Below are 19,204 nucleotides of genomic sequence, written 5' to 3' on the forward strand. Positions count from 1 at the left end.
AGACTTCAGGTGTAACCCATTTCTTTTGTACCAGTCATTCCTTCTGCAAGAGAGATCCCAGTGATCTACAAATCCAAGACCCTCCCTCATGCATTCATCTGCCAAATCATCTGTTCTTACACTCACGGGCAGCAATCCTGAGATTACTGCTCTTGAGGTGCTGCTTGTTTGCCTCCTTCCTAGCTCATTATATTTGTTATTCAGGACCTCATCCTTTTTCATAGCTTTGTTATTGGTACCAATATATATCATGACTTCTTGCTGCTTTGCTTCCCCTTAAGGATGCTGTGGACTTGATCTGAAACGTCCCTGACCCTCACACCTGGTAAGCAACATATCACCTGGCATCTCATGTCTGCTCCCTAACTCTTGAAACTCCTATCATCACCACTCTTGTCTTCTCTCCCTTTGCCTTCCAGCCACAGAGCCAGACTCAGTGCCAGAGACCTGGTCACTGCAGCTTTTCTTGGTAGTTCATCCTCTCCAACGGTATCTATAACTATATGTTTGTAATTGAAGGAAATGGCCACAGGACATCCTTCCATCCCTTTCCTATCCTATGGAAGAGAGTAAAGGAATATGCCTTTTAAATGCCATAATAATTTCTGTTTCAACTGATTGTACATATATGTATCTATGACAACTCATTCCATACAAACTCTGTGTGGAAAAACTTTAAATTTTCCCCCTTACATTAAAGCCTTGCCCTTCAATTTTAGATCCTACCCCAACCATCCTAGAAGAAAGATCATCTTTACCCTAATTGTTCCCCTCGTAATTTTCTAAACCACATAAGGTTACCTTTGAGCTTGCTGCTTTCCAGTGAGAATAAACCCAGCCTATCCGATCTCTTTGTATAAATAAACAACTCCATTCCAGGCAACATCCTCATGAATCTCTTCAGGACTTTTTCTAATGCTACCACATTTGTGGATGCCATGGTAGTGTAGTGGTTAGAGCAACGTTATTACAGCTCGGGACAATTCTGAGTTCAAATCTGGCACTGTCAGTAAGGAGTTTGTATGCACTCCCCATGAACCATGGCACAAAGACATACCAGTTAATTGGGTAATTGTAAACTATGATTAGGCTATTGTTCAGTAGGTCAAAGTGATGGCCTTTGAAAGCAAACAGGCCAGCTGCCTTCTTCACTACTCTTGGCACTTATGTCAGCATTTTCAGTGAGCTATGAGCTTCTACCCCAAGATCCTTCTGTACAGATGGTAAAGTTGGTCTTTCTGCTTTTTTAAAAAAAAATACAAGATGAGAAGAAGGTGAGGGGAGGGGAAGAAGCAATAGTATAAGATGATGGGGAAACCGAGAGGGGGAAGGGGTGAAGTAAAGAGTTAGGAAATTGATTGGTGAAAGAGATAAAAGGCAGGGGAAGGGGGAATCTGATAGGAGAGGATAGAAGACCATGAAAGAAGGGGAATGGGGAGGTGATGGGTAGGTAAGGAGATATGGTGAGAGAGGGAAACGGGAATGGGGGAATGGTGATGGGGGCAATTACCATATATTAGATAACTGATCAATTTTGGTTCAGAACAAGTGTCAGTAACAGAAAGAAGGCATAAGCAGTGTCAGATGGTCCATCAAGCTCAGATCCACCATTGTTCATTAGAAGAACACAAGCAACAGCAGCACAACCATAGCAAAACAAGCCCCTTTCCCCTTTCCCAACTGAAATCAGTGAGTCCTGGGGTCAATACCATCAGTTCAAGTTGTCAAGTCCTGGGGACAGTACTGCAGGTCGAGGACTGAAGTCAACGTTCCCAGAAGTTGAAGCCCAATGGTCAGAGCCCTTAGTTGTCGCTGATCTTCTACTGTGGTACATGAAGTATTCGTGCTGAATATTTTAAGCACTTATTGCTACCTAGGATGGTGAATATTGGGTTGAGGTGTTTGATGTTGCGATGTTCACTGTGCTTGGCAATTAACTTGCAGAGGTTTAATCACCATTCAACATGACATCTCCAGCGCAGTCTTTAGGAGTGTGGTTCTCTTCTGATAACTCTGTAAACAAACATGTATAAGTAGATGCCATCTCTGAACCCCTAAGAGTCAAAGAAATGTGAGCCAATAGAATTCAAAGGTCAATTGAAGGGATAACCAATCAAGACAGGCAAGCGAACATAACAACTGTGCACTGATGATGTTACCTTCACTGGTGATGAAATGTCTGCAAGCTAATTGCCAATCTCAGGAAACGCTGCAACATCAATTTTTTGCTACTATTTTCAGATTTCCATCATCTGAAACATTTTTTTTTAATAATTCTGTCAAATATTTTGCTGAAATGGGTTGTTTTCAGATATTTCATATATCACAGATACTTGATAGTAATTCTAGCTCTTATTTTTAAAATATTGAATATCAGTGTGGTGTAAGTATTTTACAACCTCGGTCTACATGTGTTTGTAGTTGCACACCGTCTTAATCAGCGGTCTTGTAAACAACAGTTCAATTTATTTTTACCAAAGTTTGTCATGTGAGTCTGTCCATTGAATTTTCTTCAAAACAGGAAGATACCCCTAAACTAAGTGCACATATACTTGATATTGATTAGCTTCATGTCCACATAACACCTTGGAGTTCAGCAGCTTGAAAAATAGCAGATTAGTGTAGTAGCCGCTCTTCTGTAAGGATTTATTATCGTGGTTTGCCTTGTGCCACTTCCTTATGGGTAGTTCCTGCTATTTGGTAACTTGAACTAAATATCAAATGTGCTGTTGCCTAACACTAGGACACAGAAGCATATACAAGTTGTTTTTTTTAAAATTTACTCTGACATGGTTCCGTTGAGGTTAGAGTATTTTCATGGCATTTTCTACCTTTATTAATAACTTCCTTAGTCAAGGAGGTAAAATTCAATCCAAGCAAGAAAACAAACTAGTCAGTGATGGTTTACCCATCTAACATGCCTCCTAAGTATATTTATTTCTGTTGGCTTCACTGGAAGGTGGAATCTGGAGAGAGGAGAGTGGTGGGGGTCAAGATCTGGAGGAAATGATACAGGGAAGGAAAGGGAGTTGCATTAGTGAAATTGCCCGATAAAAATCCAACTTTTCATCATCAGGAAATTTAATAATTTCATAAACATTGTAAATTTAAATTCAGCAACACATATTGTGTTAAAAGAACTTGAGCTCTGTGGTATCTTGAGCTTTGACCTTTTGTATCAAATGTGTTGTTACTTTGTATGTCACTTTATTTTGATTCTGGTCAAACAGTGGACACATACTAAATATGGTTTATCCAAAGAGCTTCAAATTGCATCCATCACAAATTTTGGTTTTATTTTGGTGTGCATGTTATGATTTAAAAGCTATGTACTGGAAGTTGCAGTCATCGCAAAACTGGACCTATCTCCAGCTTAGATTTCCACTGGGTTTCTGCTAGCTGTGCCTGGTTACAGGCTTTTGAATAAGCTTTTATAATTAAGAATTCCTTCTTTAGAGACACGGCACCACAGGACAAATTATAAAAGCCCTTTACTTTTGTAATCAATTTACAAATTATAATACTCTAGATTAATTCTATGATTCTTTAATGCGACCAAGAAATTATTCTATATAGTATTTTAAAAGTCATTTACTATTATTCAATGTAATTATTTCAAATTATTCACCAAAATTTATGATGGATGCAAATAGTGCACTGAGTATATAATTAAGATTTTAGTGATAAATACATTTTCAGCTTTATTAACAAAAGCACATCAGGTAACTAACCTTAAATATAATTATTGAAAGTTAAGTATCTCCAGAATATCACTGTAGAAGTGATCTGTGTATTACTGTCTTCAGCTATATCAAATGATCCACCTATTGTCTCCCTAAAGATTTGCCATCAACTGCAAACCACGTCAGAAGAGTGTTGCTTGCTTGGATCAGCTTTCAAAAAATTAAAGGAGCTGGTGGTATACTCCACCATAATTGCAGTGGGTACATGTACCTTCTACACAATGTATTGAAGAAATTCACTCAGGCGTTCTTCAACATTGCTTCCTAAACATGTGACAATCTCTCATCTAGAAAACAAGCGTGTAATCTCCAATTCCACTTGTGTGGGCCACTGCAATTTGATCCTCAACTTTCTAATTGAGAGACCACAGTCAGTACAGATCAGTAATAAGATCTCTTACTGACAATCAACATAGGCCCACCTCAAGGATCTGTGCTTAGCCCACAGATCTATTCTGTCTGCAGTTGTGTTTGTGTTTTCTCCACATTCATGGCTGTGTGGCTAAGCAAAGCTCAAATTCCATCTATAAATTTGCAGATTTCAATGCTGTTATTGGTAATGTCATAGAATGCAACAAGGAGGTGTACAGGAGTGAGATTAGTTCAGCTGGTTGAGTAGTGTTGCAAAAATAACCTCACACTTAGCATCATCAAGACCTAGGAACTGATTGTGGACTTCAGGAAGGGAAGTCAGCAAAATATACGCCATTCTTCATTGAGGGTCAGTGATGGAAAGGGTAGGCAGTTTCAAGTTCTGGGGTGTCAATATCTCAGAAGCTCTATCCTGGGCCCAACACATTGATGCATTTATGAAGAAAGCATGCTGTACTTTGTTGGGAGTTTGAGGAGGTTTGGTATGTCAGCAAAGACTCTTGCAAATTTATATAGATGTACAGTGGAAAGCATTGTGACTGATTGCATCACCGCCTGGTATGGAGGCTCCAATGCACAGGATCGCAAGAGGCTTCAGAGTGTTGTAGACTCAGCCAGCTCCATCGGGGTCATAACCTTCCCCACTATTGAGGACATCTTCAAGAAACAGTACTTCAAGAAGGCAGCATTCATCAGAATCAGGTTTATTATCAATGACAAATGGGAAACTTGTGGTTTTGTGGCAGCAGTGCCATGCAATACATAAAAATTACTAAAAGTTACCAAAATTAAATAAATAATGCAAAACAGGTATAGCAAGGTAGTGTTCATAGACCATTTCGAAATCTGCTGGTGGAAGGGAAGAAGCTGTTCCTAATACATTGAATGTGGCCCTTCAGGATGCTTTACTACCTTCCCAATTGTAGTAATGAGGAGAGGGCATGTCCTGGTTGGTGAGAGTTAGTAACGATCGATGCTGCCTTCTGGAGACACCGCTTTTTGATGCTGTCCTTGATGTTGGAGACAGTTGTGCTTGCGATGAAGCTGACTTAGTCTGCAACATCCAGGATGTGCCTGCTTTTTGTTACTACAACTGGAGAGGAGGTGCAGGAGCCTGAAGACCCACACTCAATGATTTAGGAACAGCTTCTTCCCCTCCAACATAAATTTCTGAATGGTCTATGAACACTATCCCCTTTATTCCTTTTTCTTTTGCACTATTTATTTTGTAACCTATAGTAATTTTTATGTCTTTGCACAGTACTGCTGCCATAAAATAAGAAATTTCACATTATATAACTTAATGATAATAAATCTGATCCTGATTCCTATAACATCCTAATGCCTTCTCACTTCCAGGGACTAAATATTTGAGATCTTTACCTAATATCATAATAGGGTTATCTTGTCATGAGGATTAAAGCGGTTAAGAAAAAGAGGCTTTTCAGGGACAATTAAAGTTTAAGCAAAGAATACTGCCAATGACTTCTGCATCATGAATTATCAAAAAATAAAGGTGAGGAATGATTTTAATACACCTATTTTATAAAATAATAATTATGTTCAAAAATATTGCTGCTTTATACCAGTTCATTAAAGACTGTTAATAGGCAATGAATTTAACAAGGAAATGGAGCAAATAATAAATCTGAAAATCCACACAATTTGACTGTAATTTACACTTGGATTATCTATTGTACCTAATAGATGAGGGAACATGGGGGAAATTTCTTTGCTCGGAGGGTTGTGAGAGTGTGGAATAAGCTGCCAGCACAAATGGTGCATGCAAGCTCGATTTCAAAATTTGGATATGTACATGGGTGGTAGGGGTATGGAAAGCTATGGTCCAAGTGCAAGTCAATGGGAGAAGGCAGTTTAAATGGTTTCGACATGGACTAGATGGGCTGAGTTGTCAGTTTCTGTGCTGTACTTTTCTATGACTCTAATATATAGACTCTTAGCCAGTCTGTCTTATTTTATAATTAATTGTCCATATACCTCTTCTTTACAATAGCCTCAGGCACTGATTGTGAACCTGTAGAAATCCATGCACAATAACATCCTGTGCAATCTGCTGCTCGACAGTTTTGCCTGAGGTCCAGTAGGCAAGGTGATAGATTTAAATTTAGATTTTAGAGATACTGCACAGTAACGGGCCCTTCTGGCCCACAAAAGTCTGTGCCATCCATTAACACCCATGTGACCAATTAACCTACTAACCTGTACCCTAATCTGGTAATTTAGAAAACCCAAGAAGATTACTGAAGGGTGAGTATATCTGCACTTCAGATGTTGACTTAAGCAGAAATCACAGTACAGTAAGTGATATTGCAGTAAATAAGTATATCATACTGGGGATAAAGCAGGGTAGAAATGGTTGTATTCGACTATGAGCAGCAGTTAAGTGAGCTGTGAGTAACTCAATTATTTTTAAACATAATCAACCAAGTTAACATTAGACATTGAGACGTATTGGTAGCTGGAAATCTTTATTTTAATCATAATTAATATTAAATATACAAGTTTTGATACCTAGGAAGTGGATTCCAGAGCAGAATAATTTTAGTCACTATGAAATTAGCTGACAATTTTAAATGTAATGAAAAAGCAGGCTAGGAGCAAATTCCACTATATCAATTTATTTCTTTGAGGTCCACAGTGTGCGTGGTACATGAACATATGGAGAAGCTCCGACATGTTCAATGAATACCCAGCTAGGGGCCACTTCTGTCACATATGCTTAGCACCATCTGTGACCATTCAAGCAGGAGCATTCTTTGATGTGCTGCAGATTGGCTCCTTAATGCACTCTAGGCTAGGCCTTTCAGTTTTTTAGACATAAATGTTTAACAGTGTTAATGAGGAAAGTCAATTGATTGAACTGTTCAAAAATTGCATTGTTGGTGCGGTTTCTGCACATGTCACATAGTCCATCAAGATAGAAAATATTTTAACTTTTCATCATCGCTCATCACTGCAATCTCAAAAATCAGAATGTTTTTGAAATTACTGTATGTACTTTAAATAGTATTGCAAAACTTAATGTCTAATGCAATTTATAATTCAGTACTGTGGATGGTTAGGGAATTGGAACCCTTTTTGACATTTCTCCTGCAGTTAGATATGGGAATTGATTAATTCTGCTTTTAATCTGATAAATATTTAATATCAGTTATAGTGTGTAACATTATTTTTTGTGCACACCAATTATAAATGTGTTAAGTACTATTTAATAATGGTGTGTGTACATGAATTGTTGAAGAACCTAAAATATTAAAAATTCTCCTACAGCAATTTTCAAGATCTTTAACAGCAGGAGAAAATGCTGAATGATTCTGTTTACACAGATGCTGCTTACCTTCTGAGTGTTCCAAGCATTTTCTGTGTTTATATCTTTATCCATAAGAAGCAAGTTTTCTTGTCTGTTTATGAATATCCATAGCTCCATATATGTAGAGTCCATTTCAAGGTGCAGTTTAGGTGATTGACCCCTAACAATGTGATGGTTCCTGTTGGAGGACAGATCCAGATGGATTTAATTGCTGAAGATACCCATTTAACAAAAATCCAATACATAATTTTTCACCTTTCGTTTTATAACTCAAAATATGGTTGTGGGCTTTTCAGCCAGCATTGAAATTATTTTTAACAAGGTGAACTTCCAACCCAGGTTCCTACCTTATTGTGTGTGTTGACGGATGAGAAAAACAGAGTATTCTACTCATAAAACTGTTTCCTATAGACTTTGAAGCCTAATCAAATCAATGTTGAGAAAAAAATAGTAAATCAACCGTGAAATTAAGTCTAGTATATTAGGTGATTTTAATTTTGTTGCATTCAACTTATAAATATGAGGATGTATTTCTGCAGTTTGAATTTCATAATTTGCATCATGGATGGTTATGGAATCTGAGAGATTTTTGGACCCTGGCAAAATTGAACATCATGGGAAACAAAGGGAAAAGTGGATTTAAAGGGAGTTGGTGTCATACATTCTACTGCTATTAAGCTTTTAAGTTGCTGATAACAGTTGGAAGCTTTATGAACATTGTGAATTATACTGGTGCCCAAGAAGAACCTAGTAACCTGCCTCAATGACTATTGTCCACTTCCACTGTGATGAAATGTGTTGAGAGGTTGGTGATGAAACATATCAACTCCTGTCTGAGGAGTGACTTGGATCCACCCCAATTTGTCTACCATCACAACAGGTCAACAGCAGATGGCATTTCATTGTCTCTTCACTCAACCCTTGAACATCTGAACAATGAAGATACATACATCAGGAAGTTCTTCGTTGACTTCAAATCAACACCATTCAACACCATCATCCCTCAAAACTAATCAGTAAGCTCCAAGACCTAGACTTCAATACATCCTTGTGCATTTGGATCCTCAATATCCTTACTTGCAGAGCCTAGTCAGTTCGGATTGACAACACCTCCTCCATAATTGACATCAGCACAGATGCACTGCAAGACTGTGTGCTTAGCCCCCTGCTCTACTGCCTTTCATGTCTTTATGTCTGCAAGGCTAAGTTCAGCTCCAATGCCATATTTAAGTATGTTGATGACATCACTGTTTTCAGCTGAATCAAATGTGGTGATGAATCAGCACATAAGAAGGAAGAATCTTACTGAATTATGCCACAACAACATACTCAATGTCAGCAAAACTAAAGAGCTGATTATTGATTACAGGAGGAGGAAACTGGACATCCATTAAGCTAGTCCTCATCAGGGGATGAGAGGTAGAGAGGGTCAGCAACTTTAAATTCCTGGGTCCAACACACAAATGCCATTACAAAGAAAGCATGGCAGCACTTCTTCTTTCTCAGAAGTTTGCGAAGTTTCAATATGTCATTTAAAAATTTGACGAACTTCTATAGATGCACGATGTAAAGTATACTGGTTGCATCAAGGCCTGGTATGTCAACAGTAATGCCCTTGAACAGTAAAGCCTACAAAAGGTAGTGAATACAGCCCAGTCATCACAGGTAAAGCCCTCACCAACATGGGGCACATCTACAAGGAGTGCTGTTGCAGGAATGCAGGAATGCAGCATCCTTCATCAAGGAGCCTCAGGTTCCACACCAACAAGTTCAGGAATAGCTATTACCCCTAAACCATTGAGAGATCTTGAACCAGAGGAGATAGCTTCACTCACCCCAACACTAAACTGATTCCACAATCTATGGACTTACTTTCTTTCTTTCTTTTTTTTTTGGCATGTGCCTGTGTGCGTGTGAGTCTGTGTGTGCATGCGTGCGAGTCTGTGTGTGCATGCGTGCGTGTGTGTCTGTGCATATGTGTCTGCATGCATCCGTGATGATGGATTTTTCATGGCTTTTTACAAGGCACGGAGTGAGAGAGAGAGACTAACTGTGTGGTGCACCACTCCTCACACAGACATTTTCGCAGTATTTTCCCTTTGTTTTACGAGGTCGAGTTGCGGTCTCGACACTCAACATGGCACGGATGGAAAGCGTACTTGGGAGCGGACCCGATTAGTTTCGAACCCGGGAACCTCCGCTCCCGGGTCCAGCGCCGATGTCGTTGCGCCACCAGCCGGCCCTATGGACTTACTTTCAAGGACTCTACAACTCATATTCTTGATATTTGTTTCTTATTTATTTATTATTATTATTTTTACTTTTTTATATTTGCATAGTTTTGTTGTCTTTTACACACTGGTTTGTCCATCTTTGTTGTGTGTGGGTTTTCATTGATTCTATTGTGTTTCTTTGTATTTACTAGGAATACCCCAAGAAGATGAATCTCAGGGTAGTATGTGGTGACATTAAATGTACCTTTTGAAACCTTACATCAGTGATAGGAAGATGATTGGAGAAAATACTCAGAATAGGATTTAGGTACATTTAGAAAGGCGAGGCGGATCGGGGTAGTCATCATAGCTCTATGGTGGGGGGGGGGGGGGGTGTGAATTCTGCTTTCCTAATTGAGTTTTTTGAAGAAATAACTGAGAAGACTATGATAGCAGAGCAGTTGATATTGTCTGTCTGGAATTTAGTAAGGTATTGGATAAAATCCCACGTGACGGGATGGGTAAGGCTCAGGAGATCCAAAGTTAAGCTGGTTAATTGGATCTCTAGCCAGAGGGTGGTGAACCTGTGGAATTCATTGCCACAGACATCTGTGGAGGCCAAGTCATTGGGTATAGTTAAATCAGAGGTTGATAGCAATTTAATTAGTAAGGGTGTCGAATGCTATGAGGAAAAAGTAGGACAATGGATGTGAGAGGGAAAATACATAAACCATGATTGAATGGCAGAGTTGATTTAATGGGCCAAATATTCTAATTCTGCTGCTATATCTTACGGTCAAAATGAGATTGATGACCGGAGACGGGCAAGTTGTGGATGGATGTTTTACTGATTGGAAGTCCGTGGCTGGTGGTGTATTGCATGGCTGAAGCACAGTCTGTTAAGGTTTGTGATATTAATGATTTAGATATGCATACAGGAGGTATGATTAAGAAGACTACAAGTAACAAAGGTTGGTGGTGTTGTGGAGAAAGGGTCGTCAAAGGACACAGCAGGTTTTCGATTAGATGAGAAACTGGATCAGATTATTACTGACAGATAGCATGAAATGTGTTGTTTTGTGGCAGAAGTACAATGCAAAGACATAAACTTACTATAAATTACAAAATTGATTAGTTAATGCAAAAGCAAGATAGTGTTCATGTGCTATTTAGAAATTTGATGGCAGAGGGGAAGGAAGAAGCTGTTCCTGAATCACTGAGAGTGGGTCTCCAGCTCTTGTACCTCCTTCCCGATGGCAATGATGAGAAAAGAGCATGTTGCTGATGGTGAGGATCCTTAGAGATGAGTGCTACCTTCCTGAGGTACCTCCTCCTGCAAATGCTCTCAATGGGGATGATTTTGCTTGTGATGAAACTAGCTGAGTCTGCAATCCTCTGCAGCCTTTTGCAGTCCCATGCAGAACAGAACTCACTGTAGCAGGTGGAATTTAATCCCAACAATTGTGAGGTAATGTTTTTAAGAGGTGAAATAGAGGAAGCACATATACAGTCAATGGTAGGGTGCTAATGGATGTGGATAAATAGAGACCTTGTGTCTCATGTCCACTTTCCCTGAAAGTAGCAACATAGATAGGTAGAAATCTGAAAAGACACAAGGCGCATTTGACTCCAAAGGTCAGGACATTGGAATATGAAAGTTGGTACATTATGTTGAACTTAACAGAGCACTGATGAGGCTGCACTTGGAGCATTATATGCAATTTGCAGATGACACCACAATAGTAGGCCATATTCCAAATGATAATGAGTCAGAGTACAGGAAAGAGATTGAGCTGAGTGACATGGTGTCATAACAACAACTTATCCTCCACTGTCAGCAAAATAAAATAGCTTGGTCATTGACTTCAGGAAGGAGTTGACACACGTGCTCATATTTACATCAACAGTGCTGTGGTAGAGAACTTCCAAGTTCCTATATATCACCAATAGCCTGTCTTGGTCCAGCCACATGGACGCCACAGCCAAGAAGGGTCTCCTTCCTCAGGAGGCTAAAGAAATTTGACGTGTTCCATTCGACCCTCATCTATTTTTATCAATGCACTATTGAAAACATCTATTCGGATGCATTGTGACTTGGTATGGCAGCTGCTTTGCCCTTAACCATAAGAAACTGCAGAGAGGTGTGGACACAGCTCAGCTCAGTACGTCATGGAAACCAGCCTTCACTCTGTAGTGTTCCTCTGCACCTCACTGCCTCAATAAAGCAGTATTATCAATGACACTATCCATTGCCGACATCATCTCCTGTTCTCCCTCCTCAGGTGGAAGATGCAATAGACTGAAACCACACACCATCAGGCTCAAGGGCAGCTTCTGTCCCACTGTTGTAGGACTATGGAATAATTTCCTAGTAGGATAGCATGGACACTCAACCTCACAACATATCTCATTCTGATCTTGCACATATTGTCTAGCTGCACTGTAACGGTAGCACTTTATTCTGCACTGTTACTGTTTTACTTTTTACCTCTTCAATACACTGTAGTGATGAATTGATCTGCATGAAAAGTATACAAGTCGTAGTGTGATCACTTGCGAGGGATTTCCTTAATGGAGAACGCCTTTGCGTGACTTTGTTTAACGTGGGGAGACTGATGCATAGTAGCACCCACGTGGTTCTTGACTGATTATGATTCAGGATTCAGTTGTCCAGTGACATGGTATCCAAGACAACTGCAGACCCTTTACTGCTTCAGCCTTCCTCTGCCTTCACTGCCGTTGTTATGTGTCATCATCTTCAGCCAGCTCCACCATCGAGGTCTTGGCTAGATTAATCTTTGTGTGGAACCTCCTCCTTGACCTTACTGCCAAGGATAACCCTACCAAGAGCTAAGCGCCAGATGGCTGAACTCCAGATGGCATCTTGGGTTCTCAGGATCTCACCATGCTCTTCTTGGGACCACAATGATTGATGCCCTTTTGAAGTAGCTGGGAACTTCTGACTGCATCCGTGAGAAGTTGAAGATGTCCTAGAACATTCTAGCCAATTGGTTGGCATAGGTTTTCAGTACCCAGCCAAGTATGCCATCAGGGCCTGAGGTTTTATGGGGGTTTACCCTTTTGTGATTGTAGGATCACTCGATGCTGTAGGGATTGGCACAGTTGGTTATTCTCCTGTTCAAAGGGGCATAAAAGGCATTGAACTCATTGGAGAGTGAAGTATCATTGCCATTTATGCTCTTAGGTTTCACCTTTTAAGAAGTAAAGGCATGCAGGCCCTGCCCACCTTCTACCTTATTTTTAGTACTTTTAATCTCTCATTCTAAATCATAAAGTTATGGAATAAAGTGTATCTCAAGAAATTTAAACATAAAATTTGCCATAGTAATACTGAGGAATGACGGATTCACCAATGTGCTATCAGATAATATGTTAATCTAAGCTTCTGTGTTATACCATCTCACATGTTGCCACTTTCAAAGGAGTACAAAATAATTTTCTCTTCTTAAAGATACAACATGGTAACAGGCCCTTCTGTCCCAGTGAGCCCACACTGCCCAATTACACCCCTGTGACCAATTAACCTACTAACCTGTAATTATTTGGAATGTGGCAGGAAATCCACACAGTCATAGGGAGAACGTGCAAACTTAGACAGCGACAGCAGATGAACCGGGTCACTTGTGCTGTACAGCGATCGTGCTAACCACTATCCCACCCTTTGGCAATGTTTATTCTTCATCCACTGTCACTTTCAAATAAAAGTATATCTTTGTATAATAGTTTGCTAGTGTATCAATGACCATGTTTCAAAGGGATGGCTACAGTATCTTTGACAGAAATCTTGTATAAACTTGTAAATAGGCTTTACACAAGTCATCCATTTATAGAATCAGAGTCAGGTTTAATATCACTGGCATACGTTGTGAAAGTTTTTTCACTTCGCAGCAGTACAATGCAACACATGATAATATACAGAAAAAAATAAATTACAGCAAATATATATGTATATTAAATAGTTACAATTAGTGCAAAAAAATATTTTTTTTTTAAAGTGAGGTAGTGTTCATGAGTTCAATATCCTTTTAGGAATTGGATGGCAGAGGGGAAGAAGCTGTTCCTGAATTACTTGAGTGTGTGGCTTCAGGTTTTTGTACCTCGTTCCTGATGGTGACAATGTGAAGAGGACTTGCCCTGGGTGGTGGGAGATCCTTAATAATGGACGCTGCTTGAAGATGTCTTTGATACTGCGGAGCCTAGTACCCGTGGAGCTGACTAATTTTACAAATTTCTGTAGCTTCCCCCCACCCCATACCAGACAGTAATGTAGCCTGTCAGAATGCCCTCCATGGTACATCTGTTGAAGGTTGAGTGTTTTTGGTAACTGTTACGTACTCCGTAATTGGGTTGCCAAACCAGCAGAAATGGAACACTCATTGGAGTCTGTGATTACTAGGAAATAATAAAGTTTTATTAAAGAAATAAGTAATACAGTACACTAACGGCAAGGATATAAATGTAACAGGTTAGCAATGATAGTATACACATATACACAGAAATAGGGTAATAGGACTCAACCAAGCTCTATCGCAGTCTAGGGATAAAATGATCAGTCTTAAGGTGAAGCAGAGTTCAGTTCAGTCCAGTGCAGTTCGAAGTAATCACTGTTGTACCGTTGGGGCGGGGGGGGGGGGGAGAGAGAGAGAGAGAGATGCAGTTGTTTTCAGGCAAACCTTTCGATGCCTTCTGATCCAGCTGTGGTCACCGACTGTGACCCCTCCGTTCCGGATGCGATCATTCTTCCATGGTGAACCGGGCACCCAGGCAAGGGTGGACACACACCAGGTTCCCACCGATCGTACCTTTACCCCCGTGAGCCTCTGACTGATTCCCGCGAACCGGTCCTCCAAACTCCCACCAACTTGTGGGGTATACTGCTCTTTCCAGGGTCTCGTGGCGTGTGTGTCTTGTGCCTTAGTAAACCCGCTATTTTTATCCTCCTGATTGGGGTATCACCTGTCCATCAGACTTCAAACAGTTCAGCTTCAAAGCAAACGGTCTGTGGCAGACGCCAACATCTGAATTATGTGTCTCTTTCTCGTTAATCTCTCTCTTCTCTCTTATTAGCATTTTGAATGTTTCTCCATTGTCTTTCGTTATCTCTCTCATTAGCATCATCCGTCCTGCAGCTCTGCTTGGCTTCACACATGACATAACAAACCAAATTTCCTCAAACTAATGAAATATAGCTGCTCTCTTGCCACCTTTATAGCTGCATTGTTACTTTGGGACCAGGTTAGATGCCCAGGAATTTGAAATCGCTCAGACTCTCCCCATCTGATCCCTCTGTGAGGATTAGTTCATGTTCCCTTGACCTACCGTTTCTGAAGTCCCCAGTCAGCTCTTTGGTCTTACTGACATTGAGTGCAAGGTTGTTGCTGCAAACCACTCAACTAGCTGATATATCTCTCTCCTGTATGCCCTCAGTCTCCCTCTGAGATTTTGCCAACAGTAGTTGTATCATTAGCAAATTTATAGATGGCATTTCAGCTATGCTTAGCTACACGGTAATGGGTTTAGAGAGAGTACAGCAGTGGGCTAAGCACACAGCCCTGAGGTGTGCCAATGTTGATAATCAGCGAAGAGGAGGTATTTTTACCAATTAGTGCAGATTGTGGATTTCCAGTTAGAAAGTCAATTATAGAGGGAGGTACAGAGGCCCAGGTTATGTAGTTTATCGATCAGCACTGTAGGAGTGATGATGCTAAACTGAAAAAAAAATCATGAAAATATCTAATGTCCATTTGTAATCTAACCAGCAATACCTCTGGTTTGCTGTCCCAGCTTTTTGTGAGGTGTGGTCACAGTGATTTAAAATGAATAGTTAACCACTCATTGATATCTAAGAAAAACACATATTTGCAAAGGATTGGGTTGAGCAGAGTTGTCTTGATCGCTACTTTAAAAATATAATTTTTTGTCAATTGAGATTAAAATCAAAGAACTGATGCTGATACTTCTTTCCAATAAATATCAGTTTTGTGTGTGTGAAAGAGATACAGAGGTATTGATTTATTATTGTCACATGAACAAGACAGTGAAAAGCTTGTCTCATATACGGTTTATACATATCAAATCATTGCATAATACATTGAGCTGGAATAAGGTAAAACAATGACAATGTAGCACGAAGTGTAAAATCTACCAAAAAAGTGCAGTGTGGGTTAAGTGCAAGATCATAATGAGGTAGGTTGTGAGGCCAAGAGTCTATTCTATTATACAAGAGGTTCATTCAAGAGTCTGATAACAGTGGGTAGAAGTTGTCCTTGAGCCTGGTGGTACATGCTTTCAGGCTTTTGTAGAGCGAGGGAGTTGGCTGATGATTTGAAAATATTACCACACTGTTTTGCAAACATGGGTATTGGTAAATGTTGATTATACTTCTGTGAACATCCATTTGTAAAAATGATTTTTTTCTTGCCAAAACAGTAGACAGTTAAAGGTCCTGACGAAGGGTCTCGGCCTGAAATGTCGACTGCACCGCTTCCTAGAGATGCTGCCTGGCCTGAGTCCTGACGAAGGGTCTCGGCCTGAAACGTCGACTGCACCGCTTCCTAGAGACGCTGCCTGGCCTGGGTCCTGACAAAGGGTCTCGGTCCGAAACGTCGACTGCACCTCCTCCTAGAGATGCTGCCTGGCCTGCTGCGTTCACCAGCAACTTTTATGTGTGTTGCTTGAAATTCCAGCATCTGCAGAATTCCTGTTGTTAGACAGTTAGAGACCTCATTCTTCTCAGTTAATAAAAGCTTGACTGATTATTTTAAATGAAGTCAACTACTCTGGCATTTGGAAGCTTGGTTATGTTGATAATCCCTTGTGAGTGATGTATAGCAGTGATGAGAGAAATTAAATTCTAGTTATATACTCGATTCACCAATCTATTGATGTCCTATTTAAGTCTGCTTTTCTTTATTGATTTCATATATTTTTTTCCCCTTCCTTTTCCTTACAGTACTTCAATTAAGGCTACAACAAAGACGAACAAGAGAACAGCTGGTGGACCAGGGAATCATGCCACGTAAGCATCTTTCTTGTAAATAAACTTATAATATACAGGCTTCTAAGCAAGCAAATATTAAGAGTGATTTTATAAGATCAGTTTGATTTTAATGCAAGCTTCCTGGATCCATTTGCTGAAGCAGTAAATCTTTTAATTTGTTGCGAAGTTTACTCTCAAAGGTGCTATTATTAATTACACTTACAATAATGGCGGGATATCCTGTTTTTAACTGATGATGAGTAACTTTTTCCAAACTTGTAAATGACAAAGATCTGTATTGTGTATATTTTTTTAAAAAGGCATTTTAAATTCCTCAGTGTTTACACAGCTGGCAGGTCCGTAGGTACACAGCCATTTGTCATTTACTAATGTACATTTTGTTGTGTTGAGAGCTGAAAATTCCTGGTCTCTGACTGAATTCATGGTATTGTTTATGATTTTCTGCATTAACATAATTAAATATTCTATTTGACATGAAATACATTTGCAAGGTGCAGTCCAATTAGATTGTTCCCCTGCACTATACTGTTAATATTTAAGAACAGAACATGTGCAGCATCACATAATGAAAGAAATCAATGCATATTATCATGAATACCTCACCATGCAAGTGAATTCTGAGGTGAAAGGAAAGGACTGGATAACAGCAAGGTTGATTTCTTGTGTATATTACAGCTTGTAACGAGAAGCTTCCGTCTCTTTTCACACCTCTATTTTTCTCCAACCTATAGTTATTGGCTAGAGTAGCAACTAGCCCGTCAGCTTTCTATGGCCCTCCCTGAATTATTAGACATGCATATTTTGTAATTATCTTTCATTAAGAACTTGCTTCCTCACTCACATACAACTTACATTTAGATCTGCTTTTGAGGCAAAGAAACTGAGCAAAGGGAATAGTATTTTTCCAGGAGGCAGAGTGGAAAGAGTCGTAGTTAAAATAGCCCAGGGAATAGGTGGGTTCATACAAGATGTCAGTAGACAGTTTGTCTCCAGAGATGGAGTCTGAGATCGAGCAAGGGGAAGAAGTGTTGGAAATGGACCAAGTGAATATAAGGGTAGGGTGGAAGTCGGAGGCAAAGTTGATGAAATTGACGAGCTCAGCATGGGTGCATGAAGCAGCAACAATGCAGTTGTCAATGTAAAGTAATTGCATTGTCTCCACTGCATCTGTCCCCAAGATGAGGACATTAGAGGTATCCTCCTCTTTCAAAGAACGGGGTTTTCCTTCCTCCAGCACCTGATGCTGCCTTCACCTGCATCTCCTCCATTTCCCGAACATCTGTGCTCACCGCATCTTCCTGCTGCCTTAACAGTGATAAGAGTTCCTCTTGTTAACACCTACCACCCCGTGATCCTCTGCATCCAACACATCATTCACTGTAACTTCCACCATCCTCAATGGGATCCTACCTCCAAAACACATCATTACCTCCCTCCACCCACTCTGCTTTCCACAGTGATCGCTCTCTCCATGATTCCTTTGTCCATTCGTCCCTCCTGGCACATATCCCTGTAAGTGACAGGAGTGCTACACATTCACCTCATCCCTCGCCTCCTTTCGGGGCTCCAAACCATCCTGCAAGGCAAGGAACACTTCACCTGCAAATTTGTTGGGGTCGTCTGTTGTGTCCAGTGCTCCCAATGGGCCTCCTCTATATTGGTGAGACCCGATGTAAATTGAGGGGGTGGGCACTTTGTCGCGCACCTCCGCTCCATACGCCGAAAGTGGAACTTCCCAGTGCTCAAGTATTTTAATTCCTATCCCCATTCCCATTTGAATATGTTGGTCCACGGCCTCCTCTTCTGCCACGATGAGGCCACTCTTAGGGTGGAGGAGCAACACCTTTTATTCCGTCGAGGTAGCCTCCAACCTGATGGCATGAACATCGATTTCTGGTCATTTTTTCTTTTTTTCACTTTTCTCCTTCCCTTCACTCTAATTTGTTCTGTGTTTCATTTAAATACATAATTTGTTACTCATTTAATTAGGTCATCATATACCTTTTTAATTATTCCCATGAATCTTCAGCTTGTTGGGGTAACTGCTTAATTGGGAAAAAACATGCTGGTCCCGATGTGTTCCAATCCTCTGTATATATGCAGTGGATTCCAGTTAATTGGGATATCTTACTGTAATTTATAGTTTTTAAAATTATTATGTGTTGCATTGTACTGGTGCTGCAAAACAACAAACTTCACGATACGTCATTAAACAGATTCTGGTCAGAACCTTTTACTACTTTGGATGTCTGAAATCCTTTGCGTCCTTCAGTCACATCCCCTTCTCTGTGATCCCTTTCACTCCTCCCCCAGCCCATTTCATTTGCAGTTTTGTTTTCACTCGAGACCACACCTCTCTAACACTTATCAAAAGGGAATTCAAGGCACAACTTATTACCTCGTTGCAAGCTGCTTTGGGAATCTTCCCCTATATTTACATCATTATGCATGTTATCATTATTTAACTTGCTCTGTGCAGACATTTTTGACTCATTTATCGTATAGAAAACCAAAAAAACTCTGC

General features: G+C 40.1%; 1 protein-coding gene across 7 annotated transcripts in view; it reads left to right on the plus strand.

The window, feature by feature from the left end:
• mrtfba (myocardin related transcription factor Ba) overlaps window positions 1–19,204 on the plus strand; it is a 257,395-nt gene that overhangs the window by 163,526 nt on the left and 74,665 nt on the right. For all 7 annotated transcript variants that reach the window (XM_072268853.1, XM_072268858.1, XM_072268856.1 and 4 more), the window contains one exon: window positions 16,633–16,698. In XM_072268853.1, coding sequence (XP_072124954.1) covers window positions 16,633–16,698 — 66 coding nt within the window. The remainder of the gene's footprint in view (window positions 1–16,632; window positions 16,699–19,204) is intronic.

The sequence above is a fragment of the Mobula birostris genome, chromosome 9 (assembly GCF_030028105.1).
Source record: "Mobula birostris isolate sMobBir1 chromosome 9, sMobBir1.hap1, whole genome shotgun sequence".
Classification (NCBI taxonomy): domain Eukaryota; kingdom Metazoa; phylum Chordata; class Chondrichthyes; order Myliobatiformes; family Myliobatidae; genus Mobula; species Mobula birostris.